Source organism: Moschus berezovskii, chromosome 21 (assembly GCF_049115385.1).
Source record: "Moschus berezovskii isolate FMDL1 chromosome 21, NW_MosBer_1.0, whole genome shotgun sequence".
Taxonomy (NCBI): domain Eukaryota; kingdom Metazoa; phylum Chordata; class Mammalia; order Artiodactyla; family Moschidae; genus Moschus; species Moschus berezovskii.
Genome location: NC_142480.1, coordinates 38,115,563 through 38,131,734, shown reverse-complemented (window position 1 = coordinate 38,131,734; position 16,172 = coordinate 38,115,563). Strand labels below are relative to the sequence as shown.

The window sequence follows — 16,172 nt, the reverse complement described above, 5'->3', positions numbered from 1 at the left end:
TGGAGCACAAGAGAAGGGCGTATGTGGCTTCAGTAGTTGAGGCATATGGGTTCAGTAATTGTGGCTCATGGGCTCTGGAGCACAGGCTCAACAGTTGGGACACAGAGGCTTAGCTGCTCTGCAGCATGTGGGATCTTCCCAGATTAGGGATCAAAACCTGTGTCTCCTACATTGGCAGGCAGAATTTTTACCACTGAGCCACCAGGGAAACTCAGTATGTGTCTTTAAAAGATAGAATTTTAAAACTATAACATTATTAACATAACCAACAAAATTACTAAGAATAACTTAAATCATATACCGTCCAGTTGTATTCAATTTTCTTCCATGTTTAACTATTTAAAAATTTATTTATCTCTGTTCTATAATTTAAGTATATATATATGTATATATAAAGAAAAATTATAAAATCAACCTCTTAAAAAACAAATATACAAAAAGAAAAAACAACTAAATTATGAAATTAAGTTTAACAAAAGATTTTTGATTCCAGATAATTTAATTGGCTCGCCATTAGGAACACTATGATTAATTACTTTATAAAGAAAGACAGCCCTTTTTGAAAGCTTCTTTATAGAAAAAAATACTGCTTAAAACTTGGACCTAATCCATTAACCAATAAGATGGATAATACAAACATTATCAAGCAATTTTTTTTAAAAACCTGAAATAAATGAAGCAATTCAAAAGAAGAGTATATCAAAATAGAAACTATAACATAGGTCTAATAAACACTAAGAAATTAGTTGTGGACAAATTACATTTTTAATGAAAACGTCAATAAAAACTATTTCGAAAAATCATTCCCATAAACAAGGATACTTCTTAAAAACAGTAAATCGTTATTTAAACTATCAGAGAACTTCTAAATACTTAAAATAATTTTAGAGTTGTGCCCCAAGCTCAAAACTATATTTCACACCACCGTTTTTTCCACTCCAGAATTTTAAAAAATATCATTAATAAAGTAGTACTAAATTCAAGTCAATACAACCAATAATTTAAAAAGCACTGGGATAATCCTAACCTGTTATTTGTTGTCATTTTTATTTATCACTATATTTAATTCACTAATATTTTGTTCAATGTTCAAGATAAAAAGTTGCTTTATTATAATATCTTTTTAGGTTTTGATATTAAGGTTATAAAACGATCCCTCTTTTATTCTGAGGAAGAGTTTCTTTAAGATTGAAACTACCTTTACCTAAAATCTCTGGAAGACTTCCCAGGTGAAGCCATCATGACCTGGAATTTTTATGAAAAAATGTTTCATTATTAACCCACATTCTCTTTTATACTTATAAGTTCCTTCAAGTTTTTCTAATTCTTGCTATGCAATTTTTGTTACATTTTTGAAGTTATTTATCAATTTCTTCTAAGTTTCTAAATTTAGTGTATAATATTGGTCAGAATTTTAATATTTGTGGGCTCTCTATCAACACCCTTGCTTCATTCCTGATACTAGGCCTTGTCTCCTCTTTTTCTTGCTATTACTAGAAATCTGTTAATTTTATTAGTCTATCTGAATAACTACATTTTGGCTTTGTTAATTTCTCTATGTTCTCACCTATAAACCTTTCCCTTCCATGTTCCTTGGGTCTAACTTGTTCTTTTCTAATTTCTTGAGATGGACAAAATGTGGATTATAGGTTTTCCTTCTTTCTAGTTGGTATAATTGAGGCTAGAAATTTTCCTCAAAGCATAGCTTTAACCAGACCCAAAGATTTTTAAATGTTCATTTTCTTTCAGCTGACATTTTCTAATTTCATTGTGACTTCTTCCCTGACTCGTGGACTTTTCAGAAATATATTCAAAGTTATAAAAATTTGAGAATTGCACGGCTATCTTCTTATAATTAATTTCTAACTTCATTTCACTGTGTTCAGACAGAATGAGTTCAATCATCTAACAGCTGTTGAAACGTTGAATGGCTCAGTAAATGTGTCAATTTTGGTAAATGTTCCATGCGTGTTTGAATATGTATTTCAGTTTACAGTTACAGCCGTAAGAAAGTAAGTAGCTTGTATTAAAATTAATCTCCTGTCAAACACAACTACAAGAACTAGACAAAATACATAAATGATTTGTTCAAAGGCACTGGAAAGCAACCAATAATAGGCAAGATTTGAGGAATTACAATTCCTGAGAATAGAGGCAACAATATGAGATCTACATTCACCCTAGAATTTTCCCTCAAGACTGCTGGAATTCACAGTGCAGGCAAAGGGACTTCTTGCAGAAACCACCAGTCCTATCTAGCTCAGACAGATACTGGAGTTCATCGAATCTAAAGCAACTGGGACTCAAGGAAAAATAATCATGGAGAGCAGGAAACTGAAGAAGAGTAAGCCAAAAAAAATCTGCATTCAATCTTCCATTAAGAAGTCTGACAACTGCTAAGCTTTGCAATATACAAGGCAAGACTCCAAGAAATCCAGAAGAAAACAGCAGCTGGGGTGCTAACGAGCTAAGCAGATATTGTAGAAACTGTACGGTGCTGAGGAAACAAAAGCTGAAATTCAGGAATGAAGTGGTCTTGGCAAACACCCCAGGTTTTCAAAGAAGACCCCAAAAGGAACAAGAAAAAACTAAAACATATCAGCTTTAATAAAACCTCAAGGCAAACCCTGACAGGATTAAGGTGCTCTGTTTGTTCTCTCATTGCCATAAAAAAATACATTTTTAGAAAAAGCCCCCATAACTTTTAATACACAATGTTAAACATTCAATGAAATATGTGGCATATTAATAAAATAACTGAATAATAAATGAACAACAAAAAACTGAAAACTCCCTAAAAATGTTTTTCAAAGTAACAAATCCATGGATAGTTCAGACATTTTACTTCTCAGACACAAAATTTCTAAATAGCTGTTATTAATATATTCAAGAAAATATGGATTAGACATATAGAACAGACGATTAGTGCAATAACTAAAATCAGTTCAGCCGCTCAGTCGTGTCCGACTCTTCGCGACTCCATGAATCACAGCACGCCTGTCCACCACCAATTCCTGGAGTCTACCCAAACCATGTCCATCGAGTCGGTTATGCCATCCAGCCATCTCACCCTCTGTCGTCCCCTTCACCTCCAGCCCCCAGTCCCTCCCAACATCAGGGTCTTTTCCAATGTGTAAACTCTTCGCACGAGGTGGCCAAAGTATTGGAGTTTCAGCTTCAGCATCAGTCCTTTAATGAACACCCAGGATTGATCTCCTTTAGGATGGACTGGTTGGGTCTCCTTGCAGTCCAAGGGACTATCAAGAGTCTTCTCCAGCACCACAGTTCAAAAGCATCATTTCTTCTGCACTCAGCTTTCTTCACAGTCCAACTCTCACATCCATACATGACCACTGGAAAAACCAGAGCCTTGACGAGATGGACCTTTGTTGGCAAAGCAATGTCTTTGTTTTTTAATGCTATATAGGTTGGTCATAACTTTCCTTCCAAGGAGTAAGCATCTTTTAGTTTCATGGCTGCAATCACCATCTGCATTGATTTTGGAGCCCAAAAAAATAAAGTCTGACACTGTTTCCCCATCTATTTCCCATGAAGTGATGAGACCAGATGCCATGATCTTCGTTTTCTGAATGTTGAGCTTTAAGCCAACTTTTTCCCTCTCCTCTTTCACTTTCATCAAGAGGCTTTTTAGCTCCTCTTCACTTTCTGCCATAAGGGTGGTGTCATCTGCATATCTGAGGTGATTAATATTTCTCCCAGCAATCTTGATTCCAGCTTGTGCTTCTTCTAGCCCAGTGTTTCTCATGATGTACTCTGCATATATGAAATAAGCAGGGTGACAATATACAGCCTTGACGTACTCCTTTTCCTATTTGGAACCAGTCTGTTGTTCCATTTCCACTTATAACTGTTGCTTCCTGACCTGAATACAGGTTTCTCAAGGGGCAGGTCAGGTGGTCTGGTATTCCTATCTCTTTCAGAATTTTCCACAGTTTATTGTGATCCACATGGTCAAAGGCTTTGGCATAGTCAATAAAGCAGAAATAGATGTTTTTCTGGAACTCTCTTGCTTTGTCCATGATCCAGCAGATGACAATTTGATCTCTGGTGCCTCTGCCTCTTCTAAAACCTGCTTGAATATCTGGAAGTTCACGGTTCACGTATTGCTGAAGCCTGGCTTGGAGAATTTTGAGCATGACTTTACTAGCGTGTGAGATGAGTGCAATTGTGCAGTAGTTTGAGCATTCTTTGGTATTGCCTTTCTTTGGGATTGGGATGAAAACTGACCTTTTCCAGTCCTTGGCCACTGCTGAGTTTTCCAAATTTGCTGGCATATTGAGTGCAGCACTTTCACAGCATCAGCTTTCAGGATTTTAAATAGCTCAACTGGAATTCCATCACCTCCACTAGCTTTGTTCGTAGTGATGCTTTCTAAGGCCCACTTGACTTCACATTCCAGGATGTCTGGCTCTAGGTAGGTGATCACACCATCGTGATTATCTGGGTCGTGAAGATCTTTTTTGTACAGTTTTTCTGTGTATTCTTGCCACCTCTTCTTAATATCTTCTGCTTCTGTTAGGTCCACACCATTTCTGTCCTTTATCGAGCCCATCTTTGCATGAAATGTTCCCTTGATATCTCTCATTTTCTTGAAGAGATCTCTAGTCTTTCCCAATCTGTTGTTTTTCTCTATTTCTTTGCGTTGATCGCTGAGGAAGGCTTTCTTATCTCTCCTTGTTATTCTTTGGAACTCTGCATTCAAATGCTTGTATCTTTCCTTTTCTCCTTTGCTTTTCGCTTCTCTTCTTTTCACACCTATTTGTAAGGCCTACCAAGACAGCCATTTTGCTTTTTTGCATTTCTTTTCCATGGGTATGGTCTTGCTCCCTGTCTCTTATACAAAGTCATGAACCTCCGTCCACAGATCATCAGGCACTCTATCAGATCTAGTCCCTTTAAACTATTTCTCACTTCCACTGTATAATCATAAGGGATTTTATTTAGGTCATACCTGAATGGTCTAGTGGTTTTCCCTTCTTAACTAAAATATATATCAAAAGCTTAAAGACTGAAGCATTGGAATGGAAAAGAGAAAGCATTATTTGTAAGATGTATCAATTACACAAAGTTAACTAATCAAGTTTGGATATTTTTATATTTACTGATATTTATCTATATGGACTATAAGTTGAGATAGTTATGTTAAAATCTCCCAGTATAAACACAGACTTTTTTCAATTTTTCCTTCAGTCCTGCCTGGTTTTGCTTTATATGTTTTAAAGATATATATATGTGTGTGTATGTCTAAAGCAATTTAGAATTAATTTATCTTTCTGATGAGATGACCCTTCAGTACTTAAAAAAAAACAATCTCTCTTTAAAATGCTTCCTGTCTACTCCATTTTGTCTGATTATTCTAAAAATACTAGTTTTGATTTGAATAGGATATGTATAGAATATCTTTTATCTTTCCCTGTCTCTTACTTTTGACTTTTCCATGTCTTCATGTTGAAGGTATATCTCTTATAAGTAGAATACAAGTTTATTTTTAATATGGCTTTATAATTTTGTTTTTAAAATTTAGTATTTAGACCATTTATATTTAATGTAGGGACTGATACAACTGCATTTACTTCTAATACACTACGATTTATTTTTTGTCTTATCTGTTTTGTGTTTCTTTTTTCCTCTTCTCTGGTTTTCTTTTGAATTAATCAAAAGGATTATTAGTTGAACATTCTTTTATTCTTCTTTTTTGCTTTCTTGAGTTTGTAACACATCCTTGACTTATATCTAATACAAACTATTTTGTAACTTCCTAGATAATGCTAGAAACTAGATAATGTAAACTCCATTTTTCTGCTCCTATCTTTTGAATTATTGTCATAAATTTTCATTCTACATACATGTCAAGCTCCACAAGACATTGTTCCATACAGTCAATACACATTTAATGTTATCTATGTGTTTATTCCTTCCGGTGTTCTTCATTCCTTCATGTATTTCTGGGTTTCTATCTGGGATCATTTACATGCCACCTGAAGAAGTCTGCAGTATTTCTTTTAGTGTTCAGTTCAGTTCAGTTCAGTTCAGTTGCTCAGTCGTGTCCGACTTTTTGCGACCCCATGAATCACAGCACACCAGGCCTCCCTGTCCATCACCAACTCCCGGAGTTCACTCAAACTCATGTCCATCGAGTCGGTGATGCCATCAAGCCATCTCATTCTCTGTCGTCCCCGTCTCCTCCCGCCCCCAATCCCTCCCAGCATCAGACTCTTTTCCAGTGAGTCAACTCGTCGCATGAGGTGGCCAAAGTATTGGAGTTTCAGCTTTAGCATCAGTCCTTCCAATGAACACCCAGGATTGATCTCCTTAAGAATGGACTGGTTGTCTCATTTTTTATTTATCTAGAATTACATTTCACCTTCATTTTGAAGATTATTTTTACTGGATATAGAATTCTATCTTGCCACTTATTTTCTTCAGCACCTTAAAGAACTCATTCCACTCTCATCAGGGTTTTATCTGCTATGAGTTTACTGTTGCTCCTTTGAAAAGTCTTTTTTTAAAACTCTGATTATTTGCAAAGATTTTCTAGTATTTTTAGTATACTGCATCTAGATGAGATTTATTTTTTATTTTTTCTACTTGGAGGTTTACAGCATTTCTTGAATATAAGACTTTCTGTCTTTTGCAGTTTGGGAAAATCTTCAGTGATTATTACCTCCTCAAATGTTGCTTTCGCACCATTCACTCCAACCCTTCACAGACTCCATTTACATGTGTGTCTCTTATGCTCTTCTCTGCATTGTGCTTCTTTTCTCTTCCTGATTTAACCTCAATATTTTCTACTGACTTAGAATTAATTCAATACCAACTCTCTTAAAATTTTAAATCTTTTTTTTTATTTTACAATATATGGTTGGTTTTGCCATACATTGACATGAATCCGCCCCGGGTGTACATGAGTTCCCCTTCCCGAACCCCCCTCCCACCTCCCTCCTCCCTTTATTCTCCCTCTGGGTCATCCCCGCACACCAGCCCCAAGCATCCTGTAACATGCATCAACCCTGAACTGGTGATTCATTTCACATATGTCATATGACATACATGTTTCAATGCCATTCTAACATGTGCAGCCACATTAGCTGCTTTAAGAATTTCACTTATGTTTCTGGATTCCTCTCTCACAAAGCACTGTGACCATGAAAAAATCTGGATTGGCTGCTCCCGAGACATGCACACAGCAAACATCCTAGGATCACCACCACAGAATTATTACCTTTCCCTCTTATCTGTGCTGGCTTCCCTCCAGTAGTGACAGTGTCGATGAAGCTAAAAAAAAATGTTAAGACCTTGCATGTTTGAAAATGTCTTTAATCTACTCCCATATCTAATGGATAATGTGGCTGGACACAGGATTTTAGCTTTGAAATTATCTTCCTCCAGAATTTTGATGACATTGTTCAATTTTCTTGTGGCTTCTAGTAATTCTGAAAAAGTTGATTTTTTTTTGATTGATTCAGAATCAATTCTGATTCTTGGTCATTTGTATATAAACTGATTCTTTTCTATTTTTAGAGCCTCTCATCATCTGTATTACTCATAAATTTCCCAACAAATTTTGATGTCATTCTACTTTTATCCATTACACTGGGCATTTAATGGATGGCCCTTATGGTTAAAAGCTTATTATCTTCATGTTAAACAAAAGTTTCCTTAATTATTTCATGACTTCTTTCTTTATCTTTCTATAACCCATATTATTCAAATAGGGGATAGTCTCTAACTATTTTTATATAAGAAGACTAAAACTTAACATCTTAAAATACTAATCATCTTGTTTCCATGAAAGTCTTTGAATCAGGAACCTGAAGAGTGCTCAGTTTTTGTGCGGGAGGTATAGGAGGGTACTCTTCTCATCTCCACATGGTGTCAGCTAGGGTGATTCAACTGAAATCAGAGAGTTCACAATAGCCTCACCACATTCCTAAAATTTTGATACTAGTTACTGACTGAGATAGCTCTCCTGGCCACTTTCTCTTCATATGGTCTCTCATTATCCAGCAGCCTATCCTGGGCTTCTTTACAGGGCAGTTGGCTTCTAACAAGGAGAAAACTGACGCTGCAAGGACTCTTTACCAGCTAGGCTGGGAATTTACTAAATGTCACTACAGATACATTCTATTGATTATATCAAGTCACAGGACCAACCAAAGACTTACGGGAAGAAAAACAGACTCTACTACTTGACAGTGGAAGTGGCATGCATGCACATGGATGAGAGAAAATTGTCCAGACCCATTTTCGCAACAATCTACCACAATTCACAACCTAGCTTCAAATTGCCAAAGTCTTCCAAGACTACCAGACATTCATCCAATTACAGAATCAGCCTCAAAGACCAGTATCTCATGATCTATACAGATCTGGATGAGTTACTCAGGTGTGGGTTCTCTTGATCTGGAAACCTTAAGAGTTCAGTAGGAGGAGAAGGTTTGAAGTGGAAGAAATATTGAAGCGTCTTAACATTATGAACAGTCTTTCACTTAATGTCTTTCTTTTCAATACAATACTCCCATCTTTCAATGTAACTGGTATCCCTCAGGTCAAATACTATCTTTTGTACCTTCTCAAGAGAATGAAGCTCCAATATTTTGCGGGGTGAGTGAAATACATCTACTCTCATCCTACTATTCAGAGTAATTAAGAATTGAGGAAGATTCAGGATTCTTCTTAACTTATAATCCCTATCTATACTCTCAGTTCCAAAGATACCTGCTCACACCAATTTTTGATCTTTTGGAAGTTATGTGGAACAAATTGGATTGCTTGACATTGACAGTTTTGCCTACTCTCAAAGCTGAGGATTCAGCTAGCTTACTCAAATGTCACCACTGGTCTTTCTACTTTCCAACTTTTCAAATTTTGCTCACATCACCTCTTCTCCCGTCTCTTTTTCTTTAAGTCCTTCCATATCATTTCAGTTGAGTTTGGGGAAAGAGTAAGGTAACTGTGCTCACTTTGTCATCTTTAACAAAAACCAATTTTATAGCATATTATTAAAAACTTATTACAGCTACTGCAGTTATAAATTAAACTTAAGTTATACACCATAATTCAGTGCACAGTTCAGTTGCTCAGTCATGTCCAACTCTTTGCAACCCCAGGAACTGCAGCACCACCAGGCTTCCCTGTCCATCACCAACTCCCGGAACTTTCTCACAGCGCACAACAGTGCTTCAAAACCCCGAAATGGAAAACTAAAGGGGTCAAAAACAAAATTCCCTGGTACATTAACAATACTATTTTTCAGTCTAGTCATAATTAAGATCAATCATTTCACTTCAACCAAATGGGTCACACTCATAAATACTGCTTTAAACAAAACTATAATACATCTGTAACATCTTACAGAAAAACCCAAATGAACTTTTTGGCCAACCCAATATAATTCCTTGCGGTTTTTATTTTTTAACACATTTCTCTTAGACTTTTTCAAGATACAGACACCAAGCTTTATGATCATACATTTTCCTACCTTTTCCTAAGAAAGAACTCATGCCTACTCTCAATTTTCTACTTTCTCAATAGAGAAAGCACGGGAAATATAGTCTATAAAAGTAAGGCATATATTTGAAACAAGCCATTACATCTTACTGAGACCAAAATGGGAAAAAAACAACCCAATATCAGTAATGAAGATGTTGCATTACTTTTTTTATATCCAACAAAACATTTACAAACCAAAAAGCTCCAAACAGATCTTGCATCACAGAGAAAAGAAAGCAGTATTCTCAAGTTGTCTCTAACTCATAATACAAATTCATTATTTCTTACTATCACTCTAAAATCCAAGTCTCCAAAAATGTCTAAAAAAAAAAATCTACCCTGGGGCTTCCCTGCTGGTCCAGTTGTTACGAATCCACCTTGCAATGCAGGGGCCACCGGTTCAGTCCCTGGTCCAGAAAGAGTCCACATGCTGTGAAGCAACTAAGCCCATGGGCCACAACCACTGAACCCATGGGCCACAACTACTGCAGCCCGTGCACCCTAGCGCCTGTGCTCTGCAACAAGAGAAGTCACCGCAAAAGAAGCCTGCACACCACAATGAAGAGTAGCCCCCCCAACTGGCCACAACTAGACAAAGCCCACGCACAGCAATGAAGACCTAGTGTAGCTGAAAATTTTTAAAAATCCACCCTGAATTTATGCAGAAAACCCCTACGGAGAAAATAAAGGTGGGTCTTTAGAATAATGGCCCTTCTATTTATTTTTGACCCTTATTTATTCTGATGGTATGGAAAACAGATACATGAGTAAAAATAAACAGGATACTATTTCAGTATTTAAAATATTAATGAAATGCATTTAAATAGTATTTAAATATTAATGGAGTACTGGAATATTTTAAAGTAGAGGATGAACTACTGTATTTATTTTCTACTTTAAGTCAAAAGAGTTATAAAGGACCTTAATAAATGAATTGACAAAAGACATCATTCTCAAACTTGAGACTAGAATGATCTTCCTAAGTTTTCATATAGTTTTTAAGATTATTTTATGATTTTAACTAAGGCAAATTAACATCACAGAAATGATGCACCCAGATAAATATATAATGCTACTATGACCAATTTCAAATAAAATAAATAAATCCATATAAATCCACTTGTCTACTGCATAAAAAGGTTGATTCAAAACCACTTACCATTTCTGCGGGAAGGCTTCTGCACTGCCACTGGTGGGCAGGACTGGGCAGGTGCTACATCTGAAGAAGCTGTAGAACCTGTATGATGAGCCTTTACCTTGTCAGCCCAACTGACCCCTGTGGGAGCCAGACGCGGAGCAGCCACTGTGCCAGATGAACCCCTATGGGGAAAATGACTGAATTTAGTAAATCAAATATACATTAAATTTTAAAATATATACTTAATATATTTAAATTTTAAATGAATTATATGTGTGAATGTATATCCACACTTATAGGATAACATACTATCATAGCAACTTAAGGCAAACATATTCATAAATATCCTGGACTAATACTTCATTAGTCCAGCATAACATATAGTATGGAAACAAACATAATATAAAAGCTGTCACTCAGTTCAGTTCAGTTCAGTCACTCAGTCGTGTCCAACTCTTTGCGACCCCATGAATCACAGCACGCCAGGCCTCCCTGTCCATCACCAACTCCCAGAGTTCACTCAAACTCATGTCCATCGAGTTGGTGATGCCATCCATCCATCTCATTCTCTGTCATCCCCTTCTCCTCCCGCCCCCAACCCCTCCCAGCATCAGAGTCTTTTCCAGTGAGTCAACTCGTCGCATGATGTGGCCAAAGTACTGGAGTTTCAGCTTTAGCATCAGTCCTTCCAATGAACACCCAGGATTGATCTCCTCTAGAATGGACTGGTTGGATCTCCTTGCAGTATAAGGGACTCTCAAGAGTCTTCTCCAGCACCACAGTTCAAAAGCATCAATTCTTCGGCGATCAGCAGTTCAGTTTAAAAGCAAATCTCAGTGAAATGGAGAATCTTAAAAAATATGCACATATACCTGCATATATACCCTTAACTTTTTATTTTCATTTAAAACTCTTAACTATTAATAATATAAATGTCCATTAATTTGAGCATATATCAACACAGGCACTATTAAAACAGGGTTTTTCACGAGTATTATTTCTTACATGAACCTCAAGTATGATGCCTCACTGACAATGTCCAATTTGGGGTTTTTTGAAATGGAGTGATAATTTAGTGACACCTATTAAATAAGTACACAATTCTCCTCAATCTTATTATCTCTCCAAGCTTTTATAGTTGTCCTATCCACTCCTCATTTGACAGCAAAACTTTAAGAGTTCACTTTATCAAAGCTTCCCAAAAACTCATCTTAGTTTCCACAGAAACAATGACTCATTTTACACTCATATTTTAGTGGTTTACTTAATATTTAAGTTATGAGTTAAAATACAGACAACTTAAATAAACAAGTTTGGTAACTCAAACTGCAGAGCCTAAAGCATTTAACTCAACCAGTAAGAAGAGATGTGAGTATATATACAGTCAGCCTATAAACCACAGTTTTTCTGCATGCTTTATTATCATTTTATGATGATAATAAAGAGTGTCAATTAATTCAATGATAAAACACATGAAGATCAATATGAGAACTTTATTATGCATGCATTAAAGATTTTCACTGTTAAAATAAACCATGCACCATATAAGACTCTGCACCACAGACCAATGGAATGCATTATAGGGGAATTTCCCTTAAAATGGTGCTTGAATATACAATCATTTGCTTATATATCTTTCCCCAACTCCACTAAAGTTCAATTGTTATAAGGCTCCAAAGTTCATCAACCTTCACCTAGGGCAATACTATCTAATAATCTCATTTAAAGCAAAAATTGATTCTACTGAATAACACTTCATTAGCTCTTACTAAGGGCTGAGTACAATGCTTGGTGCTTGGGATACAGAAACTATGACAAACATCTTGCCTTAAAGAAGGTCATAGTGTAAGAACGAAAAATAAACATTAAAAACTTTAACACCCTGAAAATCTAATAATAATATACATATAGGCAAGGCCCAGCAGTAACAGGAGATGAAACTGACCATGGACATGGAGACAGGAGCAATGAGAAGCCATGAAGAAAGGGTAAGTTTTAACAGAACAAAGATAACTGACCAAGCAAACTACTTACTGACCCTCACACTACAAATGTTAAGACTCACTCTAAAGAACTAGAGTCCAAACAGATATATATCTTTAAAAGCGAATTTTGCTATGGAAATTTAAGGAAAACAACAGTGATACTTCCACAAACAACATCATAGCTGTCAGAGGTATCAACAGCATTTTGGGCAAACAGGGGCTAACTTAAAGGGCAAAGATGGAGAATGAGAAGTCCTTGGGGGGCTTTGAAAAGCTCTAATACATTCCTGGAAATCAAGAAGACCACACACATGCACTGGGTTGTGTGCAAACTCAGGAAAGGTCTGAAACAGCTCTAATCTCTCACCTCTGACCTCCTTTGAGGCTCTGAGGAAACAGTAATTGAGAGCAAAGTTAGAATTGTAAACTCCAGAGCACTGAAGACATGCTGATCACATATAAAACTAGAAAAGAGCTAGGAGATTTATTGGTTCAAGGCATTTAAGGAAATCTCTGCCAAATCATTAGCTGACAACTAAGATAACTAAGTCGGACACGACTGAAGTGACTTAGCAGCAGCAGCAGCAGCAAAATAACTAAGTAGAGACCAGTGACTATAATAACAAAGAACATAGACTTCAGAAGACTAGTTCAAGAAAGTCACTAAACAAACAAATAGTAGCAAAACCACCACCACTAAACAGTGACAACAAATTCTGGAAAGTGTAGCAATCTGATCTCCAGAGCTATCACACTATACTATTTAAAATATCCAATTTCTAACAAAAAAAGAAACAGGAAAATATAGCCTACTCACAGACACACATAAGAAAAGCAACCAAAACAAGTCCTGAAGGAAGCTTGAACACTGGACTTACTAGACAAAGACTTTAAATGAGCTATTATAAATATGTTCAAAGAATATTTAAGAACAAAACACAACCATGGCTAAAAATAAAGTATGAGAAAAATGTTTCACCAAATACAGGATATCAATAAAAATTAAATCATATATGAAAAATAATCACAGAGACTTTCCTAGTGGTCTAGTGGCTAAGATTCTGTGCTCCCAGTTCACAGGGCTCAGGTTCGATCCCTGGTCAAGGAAACAGACTCCAAACGCCACAACTCAAGATCCCACATGCCACAATGAAGACTGAAGATCCCACATGCTGCAACTAAGACCTGTCACAGTAAAATAAATAAACATATAAATACTGTAAAAGAATTACACAGGTGTTCTGGAGTTGAAAAGTACAATAACCAAAATGAAAAATTCACCAGAGGGGCTCAACAGCAGAATTAAGCTTGCAAAATAAAGAATTAGCAAATTTAAAAAGAGGTAAATTGAGACTATCTAATCCAAAAAACAGAAAGAAAAATGAACAGAGTCTCAAAGACTGTGGAACACCATGATGAGTAACACAATCTTTGAACACCATGATGAGTAACACAATCCCAGTATGAGTGGGATTTCCAGAGGAGAGGTGAGAGAAAAAGGGACAGAAAGGATATCTTTAGAAATAATGGACAAAAACTGACCAAGTTTGATGAAAAACATTTATCTACAAATCTAAAAAAGCTCTACAAACTCCACACCTAAATACATCATAATCAAAGTATTGAAAACCAAAGACAAAGAATCTTGAGAGCACCAAGAGAGAACGGAGGTATCTCATGAAAGAATAACACCTTGTATCTCATCAGAAGCCATGGAAGCGAAGGCAGAGAGAGGGCTTAGTCAAAGTGCTAAAACAGAAAAACTCTCAGTCAAGAATTCTATGCACAGCAAAGCTGTCCTTCAAAAAACTGAAAGACAAATTAAGATATTCTCAGATAGACAAAACCTGAGAAAAACTGCTACCAGCAGACCTGCCTAATGGGATATATTAAAGACAGCTCCAGTTGAATGACAGGCCACTAGACAGTAAGCTGAATCCACATGACGAGATCAAGAGAACCACCACAAGTAAAGAACTACGCAGGTAAACACAAACGGCAACACAAACTTATTTCTTCTTATAACTCTTTTCTTCTCTTATGTGATATAAAAGAAAACTTCATAAAATAGTAATTATAAAACTGTTGATAAGATTATGATGTATAAAGATATATTACTGTCCATATGACACACAACACAGTTTATGATATATTTAGGTCATCTCTTGTGAAATTGACAATTCATGCTACTAATCATTTAGCATGAAATATGTTTCTGAGTTTTAACTTTGGGATCTTATGTTTGACCGTAAAATACTTCCTAAAAGTTAAAACTTTACTCTCCTGGATTTTAACTTTTTATTCAAACATAAACAAAAACATATACAAGGATATATTTATAGTGAAATGCAAGTTTTAGTATACAAGTATATTATCCACAAAAAAATTTATTTACTATAATGTAAGCCTTAGTAGCCTTTTTTGAGTTCATCTCACCCAAAATTTAAGCTTCTTCGAGCATTTGATGTTACATTTATTCTATCTGTTGAGGGACTTGGAATCACATGACGTCCTGGGGACATCTTCTTTACTTCCCATGCCAATGAAGTTGGTCTGCCAATTCAAGACACACAGAAGATTAAAAGAGAAAAGAGGCGGCAGTGGTGGTGGTGGTAGGGTAATCTAATCTTTTCTGTTTGTTGTTGAGTGCATGAAAACATAAGCAGATCACAAGTTTTCCTTGGTACACTGTCTATCAGAAAGTTATTTACCATATTACCAGCAAATAATTCCGGATGATGCATGGTCCAGGATTTTCCATCACTACAGCAGGTTACAAAGACCCAACATAAACTACTTATATTTTAAAAGCTTCCATACACCCAGCTAAAACCACATTAAAAAGGCAATGGTACTAATTTTGGCTACTTGTATCCAGTGTTGTTGGAGAGCTAAGAGTGTAGAGCCGAGATCAAGACAGAAAGACAATGCTGAGGGTTAAACTGAAGAATACACATTCATCCTCTACCTCACCCACAAGAGCAACGTCATAAACATTTCACTGTTCTTTGCTAGAAAAGCTAACTATTCCTCCTTCTTCACTGGCCCGACACCAATCAGTTGATAGGATGCATAATTTCAACTTGAAAAAAATTTCCCCAAGCAATATCTTCTCTATCCTATGCCCTCTATCCTATATCCTCCAGGCCTCCATAACTCTCCAGATTGCCTAGCCTCTTACTCTCTATTCAATCTAGTGACTGTGATTTTCTCTCATTAAAAAATGATACTAATTACTAGAAAACAAGAAAATTCATATAGATAATTATCCAAATAAAATCCAACGCTTTTGATAATTTATTGCCAAATCATATGGGAAATAAATTTTGATGCATGAGATGATGAATGAAAGATAATGCCACTTACAGGAAATTAAAGGTTGCTTTTTATATCTGTGAACTGCCTCAGGAGGCAAAGAGGAGAAATGCTGGGAAGTTCTTAAGGTAAAAAAAGTTGCCTCAGGGATTTCTCTGGTGGTCCAGTTGTTAAGAATCTGACTTACAATGCCAGGGACATGGGTTCTATTCCTTATCAGG

The 16,172-nt window shown here is 36.1% G+C and overlaps 1 protein-coding gene across 4 annotated transcripts in view; it reads right to left on the bottom strand.

Moving 5' to 3' along the window:
• The window catches only part of SCAPER (S-phase cyclin A associated protein in the ER), a 420,138-nt gene that overhangs the window by 315,089 nt on the left and 88,877 nt on the right, over positions 1-16,172 (bottom strand). For all 4 annotated transcript variants that reach the window (XM_055418057.2, XM_055418061.2, XM_055418059.2 and 1 more), the window contains exons 7-8: positions 15,073-15,189; positions 10,673-10,833 (exon numbers count right to left, since the gene is read on the bottom strand). In XM_055418057.2, the coding sequence (XP_055274032.1) occupies positions 10,673-10,833; positions 15,073-15,189 (278 nt within the window). The remainder of the gene's footprint in view (positions 1-10,672; positions 10,834-15,072; positions 15,190-16,172) is intronic.